Below are 26086 nucleotides of genomic sequence, written 5' to 3'. Positions count from 1 at the left end.
GGAGAGTGTGGTACAAAAAAAGAAACATGTAATACTCAGTGTTGGAGATCTGGCATCACTGAGTGACAACCAGACATGGTTGTTATGACCATGTCTCCATAACAACCATTAGACACTATCCACAACAGGTCGTTTGGGAGGCATGTGACAGAAAAGACCATTTCTCTCCCCATATATGAGACTTATGAGCTCAACAACAAATATATTTATTGTTTTTAATCAGTTATTTAGGTTATCTAACCACCAGTTGGATGCAAAGTGTTATTCTACCCATCCAGCTTTTAATTGTTTCAGGAACTCCAGATCCTTTATGGACTACTTCTTTAAAAATGTGGACTGTGGATGCTAACATTAGCACTGGGGACGTCTGTACTGCAGCTACATGTTTAGCATTTTAGCACAACTTCAACACAACAGTAGTCTTTTCCAGAGTTTCATCAGATTGTTTTTCTTTTAAAGCAAAAATGAAACCCCAGGTGGGCCAGTAGGATCGGGTTTGTCATCCATCGCTGTCTGCAAATGTCGCATATGCGTCATGTTTGTAGTTTTTCTACAAGAAAGGCTCCAGGTTAGACCCCAGTGCAGTAAGAGAGGAGGTTTTGTTGCCTCATGTAAAAAGTCCAGAGGGGAATTATTATTTTTTTTTTTTTACATACAAAAAGAAAAAAAGTTCTTAATTACATGATAAAGTCCCAGCCCTAATTTGAAGGCATCCTTACTGGTGATGTAGAAAAGTATCACCACCACTGTATAAATCCTTTTGCACTTCCAAAGGCTTCTGGTTTCTTCCTTTTCCTCTCTTTAGCTGCAAACAAACAAAGATAACCACTTCTGCTCCACTCACTTTCGGACCAGAAAATGCAGAGCAGCATCAAAACAAGACCAGCAAACAGATCAACCCTGAAACCCTGACACCACATGTGAACAGATCAATAAAGTAACCTCCCAGGTTCACGTTTACATTTCTCTTCCCCGATGCGTTTCCTGCTCTCAATCTCCCAGGCCAGGACGCCCGCTGAAGTTTGGTGCGTGGAGTTAACCACTTGATCCCCACTGTAACACAACACACACCTCCGGCCTGGCTGAGAGTGTGTACGTGTCTGAGTGCTTGTGTTTGCCTGAGCGAGTGTGCCCCGCGTACGTCAGACTCGTCCTGACAGCAGAGTTTAAATGTTGCGTTTCCCCCCCTCGTCCTCTACGGGCGGCTGAAGGCCTGGCACACCGCCGCCGTCTGTGTCAGAGTTATTCAAATCGGACACAATGACAGATCTACAACCGGTTTGAATGTGGGCAGAGGAAGCTTTTAATTATATTCTCAACCCCTTGCGCGTTGTGAGAAGCTTTTGCACGCATACACAAACTCGCGCATGTAGAGCTGCAGTCAATAGCTGAGAACAAGCGTCTGCTTCTCAGCTGACTCCGTCCAAAGGGCGTCCAAAGTGCCATTACATAACCTGGCAACGTCCCCGCCCAGGTTGTTCTGACATAATAAGGGCTCAAAGGGGCAAGCTAATGTTTGCTAAACAACGCTACCGAGTAGCAGACTCGTCAGGTCACAGCCAAGCGACACGGCCGCCACGCTCTGCGCCTTATTGACGACAGGTTATTCAGGTTTAGTGTGTCAACGGGTGAGTGTTCTTCTCAGCCTAAAGACGGAGCCGGTTCCAAACTAAAAGTTGAAAGTCCGGCCGCTTCGTCGCCCTGCAGCTGAAAATAGTTCGTCTTTTCCACTCAGAACCACATGTAGGTCATCTGGAGCCCTCTGGCCCCCGACAGCAGTAAATCACCTCACTGTCCTCGCATTCGCCCTCCGACCCCTCGGAGCCGGCATGGAGAGACTTGCGTGCAAGTAGAAAATGTGCTGCTGATTGGAGTCGGGTTACGGCCGAAGTAAACACACACACACACAAACATACGCAGGCAGGCTACAGTGTCTGTGAGCAAGATTCGGAATTGGTGGATGGCGATTTGCCCGCACTACGACGGCTTTCTGACTTGGAATTTCTGCAGGATGTTGGAGGCAGAAAAAGGTTCAGAAAGTTCTCCACTGGGAGATGATTATCATGTTGTTTTTTTTTTTTTAAATCAGAGGTCGGGAGATATTTGCGTTCGACCAAACTGTCCTAGACAGACACTGAGGAGAGGAGCTTTAGCCCACTGGGAGGAAACATTAGCATGGATCCTCCAGCCGATCAGCTGAGCTGCTGCTTTGGATCAACTATCCCTCTCAGATTTCTGTTCATATAAATGTCGACAACCTTCCTGAGCGCTGTCTTCTGTCACTGAAGCTGTCACGTAGGACTGCTTTCATTAAGAAACTGCTATGACTACAGGTTTTCTTTACGTCAAACAAGACATCAGCTGAAAAGGCAAACGCTAGTTTTCTGCATCAGTTGTGCAAATTAAAAGGAGGAAACAAGAGTTTTGATTCCTGTGACGTAACCAGCAGGAGGTGAAAGCAGTAACTTTAACCTCCCTCCACTCTTCGTCCAATCTGCCAGAAGTGAAACCTCTCTGAAGACGATGTTTTACTGCGGTCACCACTGCAGTAAAACACTAAATAAATCTCGACTTAACTTGTACCATGTACCCTTTAGTGATGTTCTCATTGCTATATAAATAGGGCTGCCATGGTAACAAAGTTTGCCCACAGGTTATTGTGATAAACGATAATATTGTTGTTTTGAGAACATTTTCAAGTAATATAATGGCAATGACACAACAAAGCAAGCACACCCTGTCAAACATCAATAAACTTCAAATTCTAATGAACATTTAATACTGGAACTGGAAGACATTTTAAATATCAAAACTATTTAAACAAAATAAATAAAATGAGTTATGAAGTTTCTGGAAACAAAAAAGAGCTGGTTGAGACCAAATCACCAGACCCAAGACTTTAGTCATCCAAAATTTGGTAGAAAGAGAAAAAGAGAAAAATGATAAATCAATAAAATAGAAATATTTGAACTTGCTCTAGTTTATCATGTGATTAATCGATTTATTGCTTATTGTGACAGGTCTATATAAAAAGGATTTGTTGGTTGTTGCTATGTTTTGTCTTTCTTTTCTCTCTTTCTGCGGGTGTAGAAGCAGACTTGCTCTCTCTCCTCCGTTCTCATTTCCTCTTTTCCCTTTGAACAGTTTCCCCTTTCTCGCTTTCTTTTCCATCTCCATTATATTTGAAATAAACCCAAAGAGATTCCCAAATAAAGTTTTGTACATACATCAAGTGGAGCATCAGAGTGAAAGTTGTAACGCTCCACTTGTGAAAGTAAATCTGTTGAGCATCACCGTGGCGCTCATTCTGAGTGCTACATTGCTGGACATGTAAAAATATAAAAAATAAAAAAGTTGTTTTTAAAATTATTTTCTGAATTTCTCATTTCGCAGGTGGAAAAGTGATGCTTTTAAGCTGAAAATGTTGAACCTTTGAGTCAGACGCCAACTTCAATGTGAAAGTTGAGTGAACTTGTTTTAAGAGCCTTTCAGGAGTTTATCAGGTGAATGATGTTTGGTCTGTCACGATGCCAAGGGCAACAGCCGGCGGTCTGGTAACAGACGACTGATTCCCAAGACGAGCCTTTAACATATAAATAAACATCTTCACCCAATGCAAGCCATCCAGTCTGCCTTCTGCACTGCCCTGTTTGCACCTTCACAACCATTTAACAACTATCTTTGAATATTTAAATGCAATTTAAATATTGCATTTAAAATAATTAAAACCTGATCTGGTTTTAATTATTTTAAAGTTGATTAAAATGCTATATTCAAACCATTACATGTATAAATATACATTTATGTTCTAAGAAAAACATTCACTATGCAGCAAGCCAAGTAGGGAAACAATATCGTTAGTTTTTTCTTTTTACCTGAAATGACCAGCAGTCATAAAATGTAACTTTCTTTAGAGAGATGTCTGTTTGGCCCTGGTTGTGAAATGAAAACAAAGGTGAACACATCATTAAGAGCCATAAATAACCTTCGATCTGTGATCGGTGTTGGCCATCACATCAAGTGCACTCTTTCAAAAGAAAACATGTAATTGACTCGACGCCTGGTCTTGAGTCCAAGTCAAGTCTGAAGCGGGGATTTTTTTATTGTCAAAATAAACGCAACTCAAGTTCACGACCAAAAACCTGAGTCATCATCTCTGCCAGTAGGTGGCGTATCAGAGGATTACATCATTTTCTCAAATAACTAATGAAGAATTGTTAAATGTGTCTGCTTTACTTTTGGTGTCTCTTACAAGTGTTAATTTCCAGAATTGGCTTCAACTAAATAAAAAAATAAGACCAACAGAGGGTTAAATGAAAATGTAAATAATATTGCTCTTCCCTTAAACTACTAAACAACAGCAAAATGAAAAAACCCAACTGTCTTGCACGTCCCTCTGTGTCATGTTGATGGAAGATTTACGATGTGGTAAACTGTGCAGGTCTGCTCTTGCATGTTGAGGGTTGTTTCTTTGCCAATTTTGCTTTAATATAGTTTGTAGGAGACAGCTGCCTATAAAGATTAATGTGTGAGGCATGTTTTGCGAATTGCTGCGGTAATTAACAGAACATGAACTGGATTGCGATCTAGACATGAGTAGATAAAAAATAAAATGCTAAAACTAGAACATTTTTGGACATTCTTAAGACTAGTTTACCCAGCCCCCGTCTGAATTCCTCGAAGTTTGTAAAGCTTTGAAGCAACCAAAGGAGTAAATGGTTGTTTCACTTAAGTTTGCGCTGAAGGGAAGAAAAAAAAAAATCACATCTGAGAAGCTGAAACAGATAATTAATGAGCTTTTTCTGTTCTAAAAATTGTTATCCGACTCTCGTGATAGTTTTGCGTAATCTGAAGAGATGCTACATGTAGTAATGAGCTGATAAAACTGATTTTGTGAATTACTTTTGGTGTTTGAACAAGATTAGCTCCTAAGCCAGAGGAGATGGCGAGTCAGCTGATGAAACAAAGACACCTCATGTTTCTTTTGGGTGTCAGGAGGCCACGGCGAACAAATGAAGGCTCAGTCAGCAGAAACCTGCTGCAGCGCTCAGCCCAAGGCATCACTATAACAACCAACCCTGGTTAAGATGGGGCTCTTTTAGTCAGAGGGCGCACACTGAGAGTTCTTGTTCGGTCTCAGGACAACACCTGATTTGGTGTTTTATTGAGGCCCGAGGCTTGGATTACAAAAGCCTCGTAAACCTGAGGGGGTTTTTCCTCTGCGAACTGTTCACTAGATCCTGTAAGCAGAGGGAGAACCAACGGAGAAAACCATGAATTAGTTTTACTAAAGAGTTTAAATAAATCTGCATGAGGATTTTAAGTGTTGGTTTAAAACTTGAATGAGTTTTACAGAGCCTTTCAAAAGTATTGTGTTTTATAATGTCACTATAAGAGAGCACGAGGGCCAAGCTAAGAAAATATAAGAAATAAAATTACTAGAATAAAGTCGTAATATTACAACTTCATTCTCTAAATCTAACTTAATTCTTTAAATATTATGACTGTCCTCATATTATTACAACTTTATTCCCATATTATTTAGACTATTCCGGTCATTTCATAGCCATTCTTGTATGAATTTATTCTGTTAATATGACTCTATTCTCATGATAGTATGATTTAATTATCTTACCAGTTTATTCTTGTCATGACTTTTTTTATTTTTGTTTAATTTTTTTTGTAATGTTATAGCTTTATTCTTGTAATTTTATGACTTTAGTTTTTGAATAGTTTTGAAGATGGCCGTCAATGTGATGTTAGTAAAAACTCTGTTGATTAAATGTTTTCCAGGAATCATAACTAATAGTGTTTTGGGTAAAATGTGAAGATGCTCCACCAATAACCAAGACATGCAGAGACACACACGCACGCAAAGATATGAAGACTTTATTACTCACCTGTTCTTTTCCATCTCATTGTGTGTAGACCTGCAGAGGTAAACAAGACAGAAGGAGAATGTGAGCGAAATCAAAGCTAATATAACAGTGGCTGTAATTACGCACGGTGAGTAATGACTTCTACATGTGACGCTGCTGCGGTCCAGGACCTGAATGTGGAGGAGTGAGCGCCCGAGAAAAAAAATAATGAAAATAATGGCTGCGTGGGAGTGTACGGGTTGTCTAAAAATAAATAACAAAGACGGATTTCAGGGAAGATAAAGAAATATTCTGACATGCAAGCTGGTTTATAAAGGCTTAGTTTCCCTCCAGGCTTTTACATGCTGAATTTATTCATTTTGATTTTAAGCCGGAAGATACCGACTTTTACAGTGTGCCCAAAAACACTAGAATTTAAACAGAATATTGTGGTTTAAAAAAAATAAATCACACAAAGGGGAAATATTATGTGTTTTCCAGGCACAGAGTGCCATTTTATCAAGTAACCATGTGTATATTGTACAGTGGGGAAAATAAGTATTTAGTCAGTCACCAATTGTGCAAGTTCTCACACTTAAAAAGATGAGAGAGGCCTGTAATTGACATCATAGGTAGACCTCAACTATGAGAGACAAAATGTGAAAAAAAAATTTGAGAAAATCATTTTGTCTGAATTTTAAAGAATTTATTTGCAAATAATGGTGGAAAATAAGTATTTGGTCAATAACAAAAGTTCATCTCAATACCAAACATGAAATTTTACTTTGTAATGTAACAGCTTGAAATTTGGGTCTCTGTCTCTTTAAGAAGCTCCTGCTCTTTCTGAAACTCTGCCTTCAGGAAGTCATCACAACATGGCTCCTCTAGTAACCCGTTAAAAGCATTAATGGGGTAATATAGGAGTAAGAGAAGCTTGGAACTGCAGCTCTGAGGAGGAGCTTCGTTCATGAAGGCGGAGCTAGGTCCACCCAGGCATCTTGCTCAGCTGAATGGTTGCCATGGAGATTAAAGGATTTCTCAAACATGCATGGAAGAATCAAAGAAACACTCCAGGTTTGTTTTTGATTAGGGAATAATATTATAACATGATGTAAAGCTAAAAAAAAAAAAGTATATATTTTTTTTATATTAGTAAATGATACTGCCTCTTAAACAAATAAAAAAGAACTGATCATGCTATTTTAATGTCAGAAACAAACTTTATGGCTGTTTTAAATAAATACACTAAGTTGGAACTTTAAGGACCACCTTTACCCACCAACCCATGATAAAGAGAACCAGAGGGTGTACACTGCGTTCATAACCTGAAGGCTGGTCAGTGTAAGATGCCACTCAGCCGTTCATGTTGCCAGATCCTCCAGTGTACATGTTGTCCTGATCAGTGTGGGGGTTGGGTGAAGCACAGCAGAGGTAAAATGAGAGATGGAGGTGTGTTGATGGCTAGCTTTGCTCCTGCATTGCAGTGGTGCATTCAGACGCAAACTCAAACGCAAACAGAGTAGATGCAGAATATGGAGGAGGTGAGGGGGAATATATTTTTGAAAAGGACAAAAAAAAACTAACCTGTGAGTAAACGGTATAAAGAAAACGGCGAGTTCAGCTCATCCACCTCCACCTGACCCCCTGTCCCACCACGACTCCCAAAAATAACCTCTGCATTTTCAGCTGCGCTACACCCCACTGCCACCGACTTAAGACACTCATTCAAACTTTGACATCAAGGCAGGATGTTAACTTCCTGTTAGGAATAACGCATTAAAGCTCCTAAAAAAAAAAGGGGGGGGGGGGGGTTGCAGCGGGGGGAAGGGGGGGTTAAAAGGCTGTAAGTGAAGCCTGTTCTCCTGATGTGGCACAGAGCTGCTTGTGTGGGCATCATCATGTTTCAAGCAGCCACTCGGGGGTGCTCCGTTTCTTGCCCGGCCCTCCTCCTCTCCCTCCAGGACAGTGTGCATTCCTGCACAGGGCAGACAGCCACGGGTGACATAACAGATCTGGCAACGAAGGGATCCCACATATTCAGGCTGGATTTTTGGCTCTGGAAGATGTTTCCTCCCGCCTTGCTTCCTGTGTTGTTTGCCCCCTTGGTCCCCACCCCTTTCACACGTAGCAACCACAGCACTACGGCACATTTGAAATTAAGCTAGCTTGCGTAATTGTTTGAGCTGCGAGTGTTTGCGATGTTTCGTTTTAGATCAAGGAAGTACTCAACTGGGATGCGAAACGCACATATATTAGTAAAGCTTTACTTCACTAATATAAATAGCTAAACATAAAAAAAGATGCTGAGAAACCTACTAAAGACTAAAATTTGACTATTGAACCATTGATTGGTCCCAACTGGTGTTTCTTGATTGGCTAGTTGTAAACTAAAAATCAAAGCGTGTTCGAAAAACAAATCCCAAGACTGAAAGTTGTTCCTAGTGACGTCATTTTAAGAAAACTCTTTGAATAATTGAATTCTAATATCTATTTTTTAGAATTTTTACCTCGCTTAGCTAAAAGTTATTCAGAAAGTGCTTTATGCCTAGTTCACATGGCAACATTTTCCCCTTCAGACAATCTTAAGGATGCCATGATTATCAGGATGGTTCTTAAAGGGGCAGTAATAAATATTTTCTAGGCACATAGTAACTATATTACCTTCAGTTGTTATAACAATGTTATATATATAATACATGACTTAAAAAGAAATTTACTTTGTAATTTAATGCCTTAAAATTGGGGTTCTGTCTCCTTAAGAAGCTCCTGCCCTTTCTGAAAATCCGCCTTCAGGAAGTCATCACAACATGGCTCCTCTATTAACCCTTTAGCAACGTTTTTACCAGCTTTTCACTGAGAAGTAGCTCCTATAATGAGCTTAGCAGACACTCAGTTCCACCTGTTTGCTAATTGACGCTAGCTGGTCTGAAGGAGCTGGGAAAGTGTGGAAAAGTCATTGGGATTGGAGGGCTGCTCTGTGAGGTGGAGGCTTGGAAACCTGCAGCTCTGAGGAGGAGCTGTGTCTCGAAGGCGGGGCTAGATCTACCCAGGCGTTTTGCACAGCTGAATGGTTGCCATGGAGATTAAAGAACATTCATGAAAGAATCAAAGCAACACTCCAGTTATGTCTTTGATGGGAGAACAACATTAGAGCATGATGAAAGCTCAAAGAAGCTTTAAAGTGCCAACAATGTATTTAAGCCAGGCTTTCTAAATGACTTATTCCCTCTACTGACAATGTTTTAAATTCAGAAAAGTGAATACAGAAGAATAAGGAAGCACAATAGCAAAACAAACACAGAATGAGAAGCTGAAGTCTAACTAGGTCAAACTTATTCTGCTAATTACCACAGAAGACTGAAGCAGCAACAGTAATTTACCTGCAGTCGTGACTGGAGGAAGTTTAGCAACAAACAATGACTAAATAAAGAAGTCCCATAGCATCTACTGCACCAAATTCTGTTGCAGCTTTTCACATTTCAGCCAATTTGTTTTTAGACCCCGAAAGAAAAAGATTAAACTAATCAGGCTAAAATAGGAAGAACTGCAAGATTCAGACACAGCAAAAATAATTCACCTGCTCCTCTGTTTAGTAATGACGGCATATTAGAGCCACACGCCAAGAAAAAGTCAAAATAATTTGAAAATAAAGTTGCACAAGAAAGTTGAAATAAAACAGGAATAAAGTTGTACGAGAATAAATTCGAAATAATGAGAATAAAGTCACAATGTTACCAGAATAATGCAACATGACTTTATTCTCGTAATATTATGATTTTATACTCTTACGACTTTATTCTCGTAATTTCATTTTTTGTATTTTCTTAGCGTGGCCCCAACACTCTGCCATGCTTTCTCCGCTTTCCTGCACAACCAGAATGGCATGAGCTCTGCAGTGTTTGGTTGGAACACGTCTGAATATGGATGCAGGGTGGGAGCGCGCTCTGTCTGCAGTGGAAAAATCTCATGCTCTTCACAGATGGCCAAAAGCCAGGGAACAAGGCATGAGAAGATGGAACAAGAAGAAGGAATATCAAAGGGAGGGGAAAAGAGACATGGGCCAATAACAGCAGCAACATGGTGATTCCCCTTTCCCATGTTATTCACACATCCAAACAGTCGGGATGCAACAGAAAACTGGGAGGGCATCACTTGAGGTCTTTCAATCGCAGTACAACGGGCTGAACAAGAGTTCGGGCCGAGCGGACAAGAAAGTCAGAATCTCATCTAGAAGCCAAAGCGAAGAGACAATTAGAAATTCGTGAGGGTAAACAAAGACGGACCTGCGGCTAATCCCACGTTTTACGCTTGGCGTGTCTGAAAAGCAGCTGTGGCTCAACGTGTTCGTACACGATCCGAGCTGGAGGCGCACTCCGTCTCTTTAAGCGTAGTGGGAGTGGAAGGACAAATCATTTCGTCACCATCAGACAAAACACAGACTCGTACATAACAATCAGCCTTCATGTGACACGATACACCTTATTGGCGCTTCTTGAACCATTTATGTTTGGCAAATTAGTTAATTGGGACACTTTAAACACCTGCTAGAGTTTAAAATAGCTGCTACACTACAACCTTTTTGGGAAAAGAAACATGAAAAAGGGCATATATTTGGAAGAAAACAATGATGTGTTTATCAAAAAAAAATTGGGATGTTTAATCTCAGCTCTGGCCTAATAAGGGAGAGAGACTCCCAAGCCAAGACGAACTCCAACAGCAAACACTGATGTACAATGAAGGAATGTACAACACATCCCATCTGTGCAGAGCAGAACATAGTAGTACTGTACGTACCACTCAGTTAGTCTAAAGGACACGTTCTTTACAGTCTGTTTGGGTTGTTGTTTTGGGAGAAGCACGATTAGATATTTAAATCCTGATCCTGTGACTCTTTGTTCTTTTATGTATTGTTTGTATTGTGATGAACCTTTTCTAATTTATAGATTTTTATTCTTTTTAACTGTGACTTGATATGCTCCTTTTAGAATAAAAAAAATAAGCTTTTTATTGACCATTATTATTATTACTCTCTCTTTTTGAAAGAAGCTTGCTAAGTTGTCTGTATTCCTCTGTAATATATTGACTTTATATTGATTTTACCTTGACGGACAACAGACAGAAACTAGCCTGTTAGGCCAAGTCTGGCATATTTTGTGATGTGCATTATTCCTTTTTGAAATAACCTACAACAGCAGCATTCAGTTTTTATGCTCTAATAATTTGGAACAAACTTCCAGAAAACTGAAAAACTGCCAAAAAACAGACTTCCTCTAAATCAAGGCTAAAAATTTGTTTAGAAAATCTGTTTAGAGCTGTAATTACCAATAACTAGAATTTGTTAATGACAAAATATAATGTGTAAAAGTGCAGGGTTTCCCCCAGTGTATTATAAGCCTGGCAGGTCACCAGGCTTTAATTGGGCTAACCAACAGGCCAAGTGTTTTATTTTAAATAGATTTTTTTTAAAACAAGTAACAATGATAGTAAAGACGGATTAAGCTAGGTTTATAGTTGATGTATTGAACTGCACCTGCCCATTGGCCTCGAATGCTATTATTTCCAAATTATGATGCCGACTTGTGCACCTTTTAACATCTTTTAACACAAAGACACGATAGGCTGGTAGAGGACCACCACCGGGCAAAGCAGGTTTTCTGGAAACCCTGAATCACATAAACTGCTATAATATTATTGAGTCTTACTCTGGACTTGTTTCAGCAGGACAGTTCTGTTCTGACTAACTGTTTCTATCTTTCATCAAAATAAAGAGAGTCATGTAAGACACTGACTGAACATAATCTCTCAACGAAATCTGAGCTATCCCTTTAAAGAAGAACCAACCAATCAAATTCTTGTTTTTTGAAAACTCAGTTCAACACATCAGTTTTGTTCTTTTCTGTCATTATTTACTTTGTTGGTCAATTTCTACCTACATTTCATATCTTCCTTCTTTTGTTTCACTCATCTGCCCAAACTATTTCAGTTTCTTTATTCCTGTTTGAGACACATTAAAAAGATGGAATAGGACCAAACTAACACTCTTAAGAAAAACCCTTACAAAAAACACAAAAACATGAGCTCTTGGGTTTAGAAAAACCCTCCACTGAAACCACCTTTAATCCTGAAACAATACAACCCTTTGTTCTCAAACAGACACAGCGGTTCAGGATTGTCCTGTACATTATGAATGAGGCTCAACAGGTAAAGAACATTCTGTACGTGTTCTTGGAAAGGATCATTAAACTGAACCAAACTTCAACTACGCATCGCACACGGACGCAGGTCAGGAAGACCCAAACCTGGTGGTTTTAACGTCCAATGATCGGACTGAGAGCGGTTCCCTGAATCGGCCCTGGAGTCACCTGGTTTGACCCGGCGGGCCTCCAGGTGCTGCTGCTGACTTTAAAGCCGGACTGATGTGTGTCGCTGTCTGTCAGAATACAAAACAACGTCTAAAATTACTCCTCCATCAAACTTGGCTTGCTACATCAGCGGATCTCCATGCCGTTTTCCATCCGCCATCAATGCTGTATTGTTTACGGTTTTGCATGTCGTTTCTAGGTGTTTTGCAAACGTTCAACCCTAGTTAAGTTCCAACTTTGCATCGCCGTGAACACTTCAATCAAAAGTCAAGTTAAAACCTAAATAATAAGGACTGTGTGTTTCTTTTGATGCAAGAGGATGATATTTTGATGACCAAATTAAACTAAAAAGCACCAGTCTAGGACTACAAACGTTAGGGAAGCACTAAGTGGAGGCAGCACAAGACAAAAACAGTCCAAAAAGATGAAATATTCCAACCAGTTTTAATGTTTGCAAGAATTATATTAGGAAATTGATGCTGATTTCCAAAGTGGCTCCTATATGTAATGTGATGGGTTTGATTTTTAATCTAATAGAATCTAATTAAATGTGTCTTAACCATGTCTTGAGGATCCATAAACATCTAGACCTGTGGTGTCAAAACATGTTCCTGTAGTTGAAAGTACTCTTATGTTACAACTACATTTTTATCCATTTAAAAACGTGCAGTACTACGTGTTTTACAGGCACATAATGCCACCTTATAGCACAATCAAGTAACTATGTTACATTCAGTTATTATAAAAATGCAAATATGACTTAAAAGACTTTTACTTCCTAATTTAATGTCTTGAAATTGGGCCTCCGTCTCTTTATTAAACTTGCCCTCTCTGAAACGCCACCTTCAGGAAGTCATCACAACATGGCTCCTCTATTAACCCTTTAACAATGTTTCTACCAGCGTTGCACTGAGAAGTAGCTCCTATAATATGGTCAGATGATGCTCAGTTCCACCAGGTGTTTGCTAATTGCTGATGGCTAGTCTGGAGGAGCCGAGTGGGGGTGATGCAGGGGCTGCTTTGTAAGGCCAAAGCTTGGAAACTACAGCTCTGAGGAGGAGCCGTGCCTTGAAGGCGAAGCTAGGTCCACTCAGGCATTGTGTACAGCTGAATGGTTGCCATGGAGATTACATCTGGTCTGTCTTAAATATAAGTATTTTTTCAATACACTAGCAACAGTGAAGGCAAAGACGGATTAAGCTAGGTTTAAAGTTGACGTGCAATTACACCTGTCCGTTGGCCTCGCGTTATAATTTAAAATTATGACGTCTGCTCGTGCATCTCTGAATTTTTGTAGCTTTTATCATTTTTTAAACACAAAAATGTTGGCTAAGGCCAATCATGGACTCCTCTATCGCCCCCTAGCACCAGGCTTAGAAGGCTTTCTGGGGGAAACTCTGGCATTATTACTGATTGTAGTTTTCTGGCCAACCACAAATCTTTTAAAAGCCTGATCTGCCGATTCCGATTTTGGTCGATAGTTTTATTTTGTCTGAAAAGTTACTGGATATAGCGACAACGTTTGGGACAGTGGATGATTTTAAGACCTCTGCGGATGTATTTAAAATCTATTTCACATGCAAGTATCACTGAACACATAAAATTAAGGGAATCAGGTGCCACTGACAACTAGTACTTACTTCTGTGACAATTACACCCAGTTTTTATCAATGACTTGTTGATCTTTTTCACTCAGGTATGCACACTTGTCAATCACCTTAGCATTCCATGCTGAGAACAGCTACCTGACCAGATGATAAACGATCAAATTAGATTGTCTCAAACTGACTTAGCCAACAATGGCCCAGCTGGGTCAATTTAGTCACTCACCATATATGGGCATACTGGGAACCGTGTGCTTTATTTTCTTAAACTGGAGGCAAATCTATGTCATTTCCTGTTTTCCAAATGTAACCCAAAGTTTGAGCCTGCGACATGGACCCAGCCCCTGCCTCCCCGTGTCCGGGCAGGTCTATGCAACAAAAAGCCAACCAGCTGTTTTTTTGTTGTTGTTGTTGTTTGTTTTGTTTTTTACCTGCTACTTATGTTTTTCTTGCCCTTGTTTTTCCTTTTGAGGCTTTCCCTCTCCCGGCTGCTGATGAAGGGTGGCATAGAGGCATAGCCATGCTCAGCTTCTGCAAGCAGATAAACAACATCGTGGTCACATGTCTTGTTATTTTGTGGTGCAAAATATAGCCACAGTAAGCATAAGCCGATGAAAAAAAAGAGGAAGACTGCAAGATGTACCACGTCTTTTGGATCTAATGCTACGGTGCATGCATGCCATTTATTTTATGCAGTATTTTGTTACGGTAACCCACTCTCATCCCCCCCCCCCCACCTTTCCCTATCAGCTTGGACAATGATGTCATCCTGAACGACAATAAAGCCCACTAGCTAACCACAACAGAAGGAAAGGAGGGGCCTCCACTGAAACATTGTGTTCCTGCACATCTGAATGCCTCTGCAACATATGCATTCATTCTCTCTTGTTCCCGAATTGCACGGATGTCTTTGCGGAACGCATTTGAAATCCCCCCAAAATATGAATTATTACCACTATCACGACGATTATCAGGCAACTGGGTAAAGTACACGCTGTTCAAACTCCAAACCCAATAATAATAATACTGCATGTCTAGTCAGATTACTTGTTGCAAAAATTAAAGCAGGGCTGCAATCGCATTTATGGCAACTATTTAAAAAAAATATGTCCATAAAGTCTAGTCACTTGTGCAAGGACTGCCACTGTGTAGTTTAATTGGAGAAAGAAAAAATAAACAACAACAAAAGAAGTGAGACAATATATTTATACTTTACCTCTTTCCCTACGATCGAGGTACTCAGCTGCTTCAATCAACATCTGCACCATTCCGATCGCCGCCATTTTCAACAATAACACTAATATTTTAACAATCCGAAGAGGGATTCCAGGAGTGTATCCAACCTGCTGAAGGTCCTTCCCCAGATTCTTCCTTTCAACGCTCAGGTGATTTGGTTGTTATGTCAGCCTTTGTTTTGTTTTTTAATGGGCGAAGGAGGGTTGACACAGTCGCTGTGGATCACTGGGTATATTTAAAAGTTAAAGGTCCAGCAGCATAAAGCACCAGTTAAATACCGAAACTGCTCTCTTCCTTGTTGAGCACCCAGATGATGATTTAAAGGGCTCGGTGGGAGCTAGCTAGCGGCGGGCTAACACAGCTAAACAATCCTTAATAGCCTCAATGCAAGTTAAATAAAATTGTTAGATACTGGCAGGTCTTCGAAGAAAATGCGGCTTGTAGATAAAATCTGAAGAATTTATTTTTCTCCTAGCGAGTAAAATGGGTCAAGAGGGCAGCTTTGTTTTGAAGTGGGAAAAAAAAGTTGGCTAACGTTTGCAGAAATGACAAAATGTTAAAATAACGACGGAAAGTTGTTGCTATTTCGGTTGTATTTTGGAAGCGTCAGCCAAAGGAAGAAAAAAAAACGTTAGCCTCTATAGTTGCCAGAAGCTGCCAGATAGGAAAATGCTATAAAAAGGAGCTGCTAGTGTTTTAAGTTTATCCAGCGTTAGTGGTTTAAGGCTGGCTGGTTCTGTCTGTGCTGGTTTACAGCTAATGGAACGCCTGAAACGTCTCGTTGCGGACGTACCGAATGACATGGAACAGCGATAGTTTGTCAAAGTGCTTCCAAAATAGTGCCTTGTTAATGTGGACAACAGCTACCTACTGTACTGTAACACAAAGCCTCTGTGTGCTGTCACATGATTGGATGCTGAGCATAACAACTCAGTCTCCTATTGGTTAGCTGAACCGTCATTCAACAAAAATGATTCGACCCCCAACTGAAACTGAGGGTCTTCTTCAGCCATTTTGGCTCTGATTCCCCATTGGTGTTGATGCATCGCTCAAAGCCGAAATGGACGTAGTTTCCTTTGAACACAGAGGTGTGTCGTGATTGGCTATTACCTGACAGACTTCTTAGCTATTGGTTTCAATGCCCAAAAGCAAAAGGCAAAATGATAACACCCTTTTATGGAGAGCCACGCCTCTTGTGCCATGCTGTTTAGCGTTGTACGGCAATGATTGGCTCCCAGTGGTGGTGTTTGCTTTATTTTGCCCTTCGCGATTGGTTCAGCTTCATTCTCGCTCAGACTTGACTCATTCGGTCACAGTCAACCGGAGGTACAAGCTGCAACGACGCAACACGGGAGGAGTTTTCTCTTGAAACGAGAGTGTGAAAGCCTGTTTGGGACGAGAAGTTAGAGACAACCTGTCGAAGTTATTACGTCATTAGTGGTTAAGAAGGTAAACGGGTTTTAATGAAGCAAACTTCTGGAGACAACCTAAAGACACAATGCCTAATATGATAGCAATATCCATATGACAATTGTTATATATATAACGAGGGGTGAAAGTAAAGGGGTACGGCAGGGTACTGCGTACCCCTACCTGCAAAAAGAGAGGAGCGGCTGTCTGCTGTAAAACATGAACGGGTTCACTGTGCAGCCGTGACTTCACCCACTAATCAGCCGTGACTGATTAGTTTTTCAAGAACAATCTAAAACACGACTTAAACAGTTAATAAATACCTTTATTTTCTCATTTCATATTGTTTCTGAACTCTTGGTGCTTTTCTAGAGCAGGGCTGCAATACGTCGATCGCTGAAGGTTTTCAGTCGATCTCGGCATCAGGTGACAAACTGAACGCAGCCAGGATGCTGAGAGCAGCACGTCCTCCTCTGATTGGCTTAAAACGTTCGTAACTTTATTAAAGAACAACAACAAAAATCAACAAAACGTGTTCGAATTAATGACCCAACAACAATAATAATCTCAGTAATTATTGTTTATTTGTTTACAACAAGTTGTTGCGCAATTCTGTGCGTTTCGGTTCCATCACCAAAACAACTAGCAGAGCAGGAGTTTAAAATGAACTAATCAACCACCGCTGTGTTCATGAGAGGATTATTAATGATCGCTGTGATATTCCTCGCCGCCAGTTGTGATATTCTGGGTTGGAAAGAAACAGAAGAGATGCGGATACGGGTTCTTCCTTTTTAATGGTGGAACGCCAAACAAAATACAACCACTTCAGTGTGTGACGTCAGCTCTAGACGTCCTAATAAGTTGGCATTTCAAAACTATTCCTAGAACAGGAACGTCAGTGTTTCTTGCCACTGGGGGGCAATAAACTACTCTATTACAATCGCAAAATAAATATCAAGCCTGAAAACCTGATATCGTAACGGACTGAATGTTATGTTTTTAACGTAATCGCGGGTCGGCTTGTGGAGCGCAGGAGGTTGCCATGGCAACGGGTTTGCTTAAATGACAGAGAGAGACGGAGAGTAAAATGGTGCGATTGGTTTAGAGTTGATCATCTGTTCGGGTTGTTTTACCTTTGTCTTGGTGCATCACAGCCGCTGTAGTTTCTGAACGTTCAAATAACGACAAATTTGAACTAATTACCTCGTTCTTTGTGACTATACGTCATTTACAACAAACATATATATATATATATTTTTTTTTTTCATTAAGTATTTAACAAACAAATGGCTTCTACTGCGATAATTATGTGAAATTAAATTGTCTAATATAAAAAAATAGTTTGGTGCTGTCGGGCTCAGAGTCTGAGAGGCTTTTCCTTTATCAAACAATTTTGTTTTTTGCCTCTTATTTAGTGGAAATATTGATATTGATGATTCTCCAAAATAATAACCTTTTTCAACCTTTATAGCTCCACTGTTGAAAATGAGGCTCTAACATTCACAAATGACAGTGAAATAAAATCCAGTCCAACATCTGGTTTGAGGTGATTCCTCTGGAACCTGTTGGAGGAAAAATATCCCAACTTCAGAAGATGTACTTTAACCTAACAGAGCTCTGTGGTTCCTCCTATCAGTGTGAGAGTCAGGGTGAGGAGGCGCCATGTTAGGAAGAGAAGTGGAAGCTGCTGGATCTTCAGAACAAACAGGTCATGATGCTGGGCTACTGATTATCCCTCTGTCTGGACACAGGATCAATAGAACCAGTTTAAAAGATAAAATGAATGGTTATATGCCAGACATGGAAAACTGGGATGCACTCCATGCCATGATGTTCAGGATTTAGGTCTCATGGCATCTTCAGTGGGCTGAAGGAAATACAGCTTTATTTTGTAGCAACTCAAGAGCTACCAGCTTGTATTGCTTTGCAAAAAAATTAATCAGCACAGAAACTCCAAAGCACACAAAGAAGCAATATATATATATATATATATATATATATATATATATATATATAGGACGTCTCCAGCTGGCACTCACTGAGAGCGTCTGTAATCAGAACTGTGACTATAATAATAACAATAATAATAATGGAGGAAGTTGGGTTGCGGTCTGAGAGAGGAATTCAAATGATTGATTTGAATAAAAACAATAAAATAAAAACAAACATCTTAAAATAGTGTTTAAAATATCCACGTTTGGTTAGTGCACATTACAGACACACAAACATACATATATGTATGTTTGTGTGTTTTATTTATTTTTTGTCATAGTACCCCCAAGAATTTAAAACTACTTTCACCCCTGTATATAACTGTGTTGTAATTATTTCAGTCATGTGGAAGAAGCAGGCCTCCGCTGCTCTTGCTTGTGGGTCTGAACGGAGCAACATTCTAATGCGGCGGCTGGTGCGCCGTCTGACAAATGGGGCGGACTCACTCTCCTCACTCAAATGGCGCATCCGCGCAAGCGCAAACTGATGTTCAAAATCAAAACAAGCAAACCTCAGACAATATAAGCAAACGGGGTTATCAGAGAAAGGTAATTTGAGACAGACCAGAAATATCACAAGGCAGATTCTTAATATGTAGAGGGAAATCATTTGCACGACAGGGTTTACATAACTGCGCGCGCGCACACACACACAAGAGAAGCTTTAAATAAATGGCCCCGATTATAGTCTGTGGATCTTCCCACTTACACAAAGCTCATGATGCCCATTTTGTTTTTCGACTTGTAAGTTGAGGTTTGTAGTCCGTTTGATGAGCTGTAAAGACTTATGTTGACCACCACAACGGTGGTTGTGGTTTCAACCGTCCAGCCCCCAATCACTTCCCCAGGTTTGGGGAACTGACTGCAGATTGTATGAATTACAGAAGTGACAATACATCCTGTTATTGTTAATGAATGAAAACGAGATCCTTGGTTTGTCAAACTGTTGCTTGGTACACCAGGCCTGATCTTTCTGCCCGTTTCTGACCTGTGCAGACCTCCACATTATGCTGGATTTAATTTTTGTTCGATGCCCTATACTTATTCATATGTGGACAATTGAGTTATATTTTTGTTTTGTGGGTAAAAAACAAACAAAAAAACACAATTTTTTCATGGAATGCTCCAGCTTCTGCCTGCAGTTCATTCCTAACTGGACATTCCCAAGTGAAAACTTAATGAAATTAGGAAAAAAGAAATATACAGTTTAATAAAAACATTCTCAAATTCATTTCCAGTTGTAATTAACGGTTTATTACAACTGATGAACCAATCAAGTGTTCATTTGGAAAACTTAAAAACTAAAAAGGATGGATGGCTTTAATTCTGAAGAAACATTTCAAACGAAAGATGAAAGATCTTTGAGAAAAATAAAGGATTGTTGAAAATGATATACGCATATTTGAGTACTAAGCTGGAGTCTGAGATATTTTCTGTTTATTGTCAAATCTGAATTTTAGGAAAGGAAAAAAATGTCTTGGTTCCACAAGTCATTTAAAATCCTAGCCATTTTTAAATTGTGATTTAAAAATATATATTGCGGTTCTTTCTTTTCTTTTTTTACCTCCCGTGGTTTTAGGTCTTGTTCCGTCAGACTGTCAGTTCCCAAAAGTACATACACAAAAAAATGTTCTTATAAAGCACACACAGGGTCAGTGTGACCACACTGGGCCCCGGACAGAGTAGAAAGCTTGAGAGGTCCAAGAAAACCCGTCTCTTAAGAACACAGGAGGGTTAAAATATTAACTACCAGAAGTGTCGTCAAACTTCTTAGCTTGTGTTTGTGGAAATGTTTTAAAGATAGAAATGTTTACCCTATTCTCAGTTAATTACATTTATTTATTAGTGTAAGTAATTTTCAGAGTGCAGTCAGTACTGGATGAGAAGCAGGACTCCATGATACACTGAACAGAACGCCAGGCTGGATTTTTATCAGCAGAAAAATAAACATGCACAAGAAAGACAAGAGAGGTATACAGAAACCAAAAGAGCAAGAAAAGTAAGTGTTTGTTGATATATTGATGGATAAAACAGTCAAAGTTAGTAAGAAAAAAAAGTTTCATAGTCAGCACTGCACCAAAAATTTTTTTTTTATGCATTTATTAAGAATACGGCACAAATCTCAACAAAATGCTCCACCTCCCATCAGGTCTGACCTGAGTGAGAACAACTGGAGGAAAAACTATTTACAAGGTAAAATAATAATAATAATAAAAAAGACTTGCTGTATCACGAGACACATTTAATAGAAATAAATCCATACTGTCCTTGTCCTCCTGCAGGGAGGAGAGACTGGTGGTGAAAAACGAGCTGCTGGCACCTTTAAGCGATGAAGTCCAGCGGCCTGTTGAAGCCTCCCTTTCTGTTCATGTACTGCCTAAAGAAAGAGACGGAGCAGGAAACATGACATCACCACTTCCTTTGCAGCACTTGCACATTACATCACCGTTAGGAGGGTTGGGATCTGCGTAGAAACACCTGCAGAGGTGATTGGCTGCTCTACCAGCAGACCATGCAGTGAACACTCACCGCTAGGCAGGAATGAAACCTCCACGACTAAAACATTTAAAGAGCCAAATACGATAAATACAAGGAGATTCTTAACTCTGCTCTAAAGCTTTACAGTGCCAGGATAATGAGCATTAAATTGGAAATAATCTTATGTGTATAAATGTACCTGTATTTCCTCTTCATGGTAACGTTGACTGCATATGCATTAACCGATCCATCCGTTTTCTTACCCTATGGAAAAAAAAAAAAACATTTAGTATCTTTGTACAATAGTTTAAAAATGTCAAAATTCTAACAGTGTAAAAACTGACTTTTTACACAGATAAAAATAGGAATTTCCTGTCCTAAACTGGGTGTTCCTTTACTGTGAAATCTTTAATTGCCGACATCCTGCTAGAAAATATGAGACACTTAAGCTGAAGGCAACCTGCAGTTTGTCGAATCTTCAATTTGACTGCACAACGCACTAGAACAGGGGTGTTCAACATGCGGTTCAGGAACTTCGACTGGCTCTTCGGCCCCTCCTCAATGGCTCTTAACTCTGGCTAAAATGATAAAGATTAAACTAATGTTTTAAATATAAATTATACAACAAATGCTGGTTTTACCTGTTTTCGTTTCATGTGATGAACTGATTTTCTATGACAGAATGATACTAAAAATACTGGTGATATTTTTTTTTATCAAGTTTAGAAATTATGTACTTTTTACTTTTCATAAATTTACATATCCATCCTCTTTTATGGAAAAGTTTTATGTTTTGTTTATTTGTAAAAATGTCAAATTTCCTGACTAATTTACATTTATATAAATTTTACATTACATTTATCTGAGTTCATAAAGTAATCAAAAATTATCTGGGAAAAAAAAGGTAACATTTGAGGCTTTGAATAAGTCTTAGCTGGACTCAGGGCAGAATACATCTGAAGTTTGCTGCAACCTGCTCTAGATCAAATTTGGGTCAGCAGTGCCTCCTTGTGGTTGTGTGGCAAACAGCAGCCGCTGCTGCACTCACCTTGGTTGAATCAAAGGAACCGAAGCCCATCGTTTTCATCATCTCAATTTCCTCCTCTGTTTTGCCTTGCATATCCTCAGCTGCAGCAGCACAAGGGGAAAAACGAAAACTGTTTTATCGGTTCAACTCCGGGTCAGCATGTTAGCGAACGAACGCATTTCTGCTGCTGATGACGATACCTGAGATCTGAATGGACTTCCCAGGTTTGTCTTTGGCCTCTTTCCGCTCGTCGTCACGCCGGTCCTTCTGCCGCACAGGAGAGAGGGAGGAGGAGCGATGGCGTCTGGGAGGAGTCCTGTTCGAGGAGCAGAAACACTGCTTCAGGATTTATTGTCACGACGACACACGTCGAAGCAGGAAGTAGAGCCGGGCGCAAACGATTAACTATCCAAACGTTCCTTTTCATTACGCCATTACACAGGACGCCGTGAAAACAAAACAAGACCTGGAATGACATAGGTTTTTTTTTTCATGGCGTGTACAGAAAGCTGTTCTATTGTGAGGCGAAACGACATGATTGTTCATGAAAGTGACTTTAGAGGTAAACAAGCCTGTTGACGTGACATTAGAGCTCACTCCATCTGTAAAACTCTCAGACTGCAGGATTGTTTGTTATTCTGAATTTGCACAGAAACCTCCCCATTGTGGGACAATGAAGGACTTTTCTATTCTAATAATTAAAACTGTCAAATAATGACGGTTTTAATGATTGCCATGACCCACACACACAAGCACTGGGTACATTTTCACAGTTATAGTGAAGTACGGGGAGGGGAGAGTTTGTACACCACTGATTTCAATGAAGGTCTGCCATTTCTATTGAACAGACATCTCATCAGTGTGAAAGATTGTTTTTAAATAAAATTAAAAAATTTTTTTTTTAAAAATCACATTGTATGACTTAAGTAAATTGCATTTCATCGGATGAAAAAAAAGTGTTTGATACAATAAAAAAATATAAATTCAATATTTGGTGCAGAAATACTTGGACCTTAAGGAGGCGGTGTCACTAAATGTTTTTAAAGGCCGCTCTCAGGAATCATCTGTAAGCCTTTCAACTGAGGAATCTTTTAATTGATTCATTTATGACGGAGTTATCTTTTTCTGTGAATGTTCTGTAACCTCTGTGTGCTGCCAGGCTTCTCTTGTAAAAGACATTTTTAATTAAGCCTTTAACAACTCCAGAGGTCAGACGTTTCCTGTAGCTCTTGACCACTGCAGCAGAGGTTTTGGCTCCACTCCTCCATACAGATCTTTCTGCTTTCAGGGCTGTCGCTAGGCAACGCAGATTTTAAGCTCCCTCCTGTCCACAATCTAACGATGCACAGCCACAACCAGCCTCCTTCTAGTCCTCAAAAATAGTTCTGTTTCGGTCTCATCTGACCCCATGACCTCGAGCAGCTCTACATTTTTGTTCCTGGTTTCCATAGACAGCTCTTTGGTCTCACATGGTGGAAAGCCTGCAGCCTGATTGGGTGGACAGATGCAATTAATCCAGGTAATGGGTGAAGGGAAGAACTGCGTCTTAAAGATGAACTAGCAGGTCTGAGAGAGACAGACTGTTTTCTGCTTGGTAGCTGATCCAATGTTTATTCCATTAAATTAAAGGCAAGTTAATTGTTTTTTTTTTTAATCATACAATGTGATCTAGATTTTTTTTAGAGTCTGTCTCTCACCAGCTTTGTTTCCGTTACAAATGTCTGCAAAACTGTCGATATTCTGCTAATGTAAAAAAATAATAACTTTGGAAATTTGGTGTTTCCATTAAATAAGAAATGCAATTAAAATCACATGTGAATAAGTTGTTTCATCGATAAATCATTAAAAAACATGCCACACCATTGTCCTCCTACCACTTCCTGTCTTCTTCTTTGTCTTTTCCGCCAGTAGTAACATCCAGTTTGTTGATCGTGTGACTCGTGATGCAAAAATAAAATGTTTCTACTGGAGTTTAGTGAAAAACACTATTTTGGATACAGCCGAAAAACCGCATCATTCTAGTGCAAAAACCTTTTATAAGCAAAAAACAACAAAAAAAAACAACGGGATTTTTAGTGGAAATTTGCTCGTTTTCCATTAAGGTAATTTATTTTCGGAATTCCGATTGTAAGGTGAATGGAAACGCAGCTTGTGTTGAGGAGAAGCTATGATAAATATTCCAGAACTCTGCAGTCTCTGTTAGCAGGAAAACTGGAAATATCTGTGGTGAATCAGATCATCGTTTTCCCCACTTTAATCTATAGATACCTGGACTAACAATGTTTGGAACGTTAAATATGTTCATTTGAAAACTGTCTGATTTAAAGCTGAGCTGAGCAGATATATCCTATTTTCCAATTAACATTTCTACTTAAGAAGTGTATTGATAGAAGATCTACATAACTGTCTTCACTCTGTGCCCTCCATACCAGTTTGACCCCTTTGACTGCCGGCATATTAATACATTACAGTAAAACCAGCTTCATGTGGGATTATCTACCCATCCCAGCGACGTATTAAAACAATCTCGACTGCACTGACGATCTCACCTGGACCGTCTTCTGTGCGGCGAGCGTGAGCGAGATCTCCGGCGGTCTCGGTCCCGGTCCCTGGAGCGAGAGCGGTCCCTGTCCCGCCGGCGCCGCTCGTGTTCTCGTGAGGCCGAGCGGGACCGTCTTCTCTCTGGCAGCAGGAAATGACATCACATCAGGAACTGGGCCATTTCTTAAAGCACACTGGTAGCAAGGATTCTTTGCAAACATCGACCAGGTGATGGTTTATCTGCCATGTCCACGTTGTAAAAGAGAAACTGAAGGAGTTTTTATTCAGCGCGTCATCAAAGGCTCAAAGTAAAATCTTACAAACTAAAATTTAACAAAAAGGTGTTTGCTTTCCAAACTAGTCATTGTTGTAATTGTCTGCTTACAAAAGCTAACAAAAGTTAGCAAAACAGAATGACAACACAGAAAAAGTGTCATTTTGACCTCACGTTTTCAGTCTTCTTTGAGGTCTAACCTGTTGATTCTGACTTTCTTTTAACACATAAAAACTCAACTGTTTAAACGGTTTTCCTTGACCAATTAAATGTATTAAACATTGGCAGTAAAATAACACTGCAAGTTCTTATGAAATGATCAGCTTCAGCGTATGTAATGAACAGAAAACACATTTAATTAGCACTACTTGACCTGTAGGCCACTGCTCTGACAGGATATAGCAAAAATTGGCTAATTTTGATTAATCATTATGCCAATATGTGAAAAATATAGTTATTCAGTTCATATCTGACTAAAGAAAAAGAGAAATCAAATGACAGTGTAGTAATTCCTTTCAGCTTAGCTTTATTTGACAGATCTGTTTTTGTAGCTTATCTGAAGAATGAGAGGAGATCGCTTTTTAATTATTCTTTTAAAAAATAAACAACTATAAAATTTTACAATAAGTTATTCTAGGGATGGTTACATTACTTCTAATCACTGAATATTCAACAAATAACAGTGCGCTCCTTCAGTCTTGTAATGAAAATAACTTCCGACTAATCTATTATTAAAACTACATCTCTATATCTGGTCGAGCAGCTATAATAAAACTACGTGATTTCGGCTGACGGAGTGCAACTTTAACCGAATCTGACCAAATAACTCCCAAATTTTCATATTCATTTCAGTAAGCCTAGCTTTAGCTTCAGCAGCTCCAGACGCTCAGATCTAGAAGCTTCTACAATCCTCCTGAAGACTCAGTTTGCTCAGAAGGTTTCAAAGTAGACCGATATTATTGTAACCCAAGTAAGCACGTTAAAATACCCGCTAATTATACACCATAAAGGAAAAAAACGGCATTATTCGGAACATAACAGTTGAAAGTAATGTAAGCTAGCGCTACGTTAGCTACCTAGCAGTAAAAGTTTCGCGTCTTCTTACCTCGTCTCGGGGGTGTTCGGCTCCTGCTTCGACCCATTTTTCCAGCGGCTAAAATTTGTCTTCTTTTATATAACCAGTGGTTTAAAGAAACTATATTCTATAAATAACTAAGAAGAAAATAACATTTGCGTGAAGCTAACGACAGCTCTACGTCGGCTTCTGCTTTGTCCCCTGTGATTGGTTGCGCTTTAGAGACTTCC

The 26086-nt window shown here is 39.7% G+C and overlaps 2 protein-coding genes and 1 long non-coding RNA gene across 3 annotated transcripts in view; 1 reads left to right on the top strand and 2 right to left on the bottom strand.

Moving 5' to 3' along the window:
- The window catches only part of mxd1 (MAX dimerization protein 1), a 24868-nt gene extending 9697 nt beyond the window's left edge, over window positions 1-15171 (bottom strand). The window contains exons 1-3 of the mRNA XM_008417684.3: window positions 15041-15171; window positions 14256-14355; window positions 5901-5930 (exon numbers count right to left, since the gene is read on the bottom strand). Of these exons, the coding sequence (XP_008415906.1) occupies window positions 5901-5930; window positions 14256-14355; window positions 15041-15107 (197 nt within the window). The 5' untranslated portion in view covers window positions 15108-15171. The remainder of the gene's footprint in view (window positions 1-5900; window positions 5931-14255; window positions 14356-15040) is intronic.
- LOC103469767 (uncharacterized) lies at window positions 15094-21224 on the top strand. The gene is made up of 2 exons (XR_534397.3): window positions 15094-15209; window positions 20324-21224. It is a non-coding gene; the product is annotated as an uncharacterized LOC103469767 (long non-coding RNA).
- snrnp27 (small nuclear ribonucleoprotein 27 (U4/U6.U5)) lies at window positions 20689-26086 on the bottom strand. Its single transcript, XM_008417685.3, has 6 exons — window positions 25887-26086; window positions 24516-24648; window positions 22167-22282; window positions 21988-22067; window positions 21139-21203; window positions 20689-20838 (listed from the first exon to the last, which is right to left on the bottom strand). The coding sequence occupies exons 1-6, from the start codon at window positions 25921-25923 to the stop codon at window positions 20784-20786; spliced, it is 486 nt and encodes a 161-aa protein (XP_008415907.2). The 5' UTR covers window positions 25924-26086; the 3' UTR covers window positions 20689-20783.

Source organism: Poecilia reticulata, chromosome 9, assembly GCF_904066995.2.
Source record: "Poecilia reticulata chromosome 9, P_reticulata-male-v2, whole genome shotgun sequence".
Taxonomy (NCBI): Eukaryota; Metazoa; Chordata; class Actinopteri; order Cyprinodontiformes; family Poeciliidae; genus Poecilia; species Poecilia reticulata.
This window is presented reverse-complemented; position numbering and strand designations above follow the sequence as displayed.

Bases quoted from the DNA above. Each gene is read 5' to 3' on its own strand.
- snrnp27 (XM_008417685.3), bottom strand. From the start codon at position 25,923: ATGGGTCGAAGCAGGAGCCGAACACCCCCGAGACGAG. The intron at 22,283-24,515 runs GTGAGATCGTCA...CTCCTCGAACAG, and splicing joins CCGCACAGAAGACGGTCCAG to GACTCCTCCCAGACGCCATC. The intron at 22,068-22,166 runs GTATCGTCATCA...GTGCTGCTGCAG, and splicing joins GAAGTCCATTCAGATCTCAG to CTGAGGATATGCAAGGCAAA.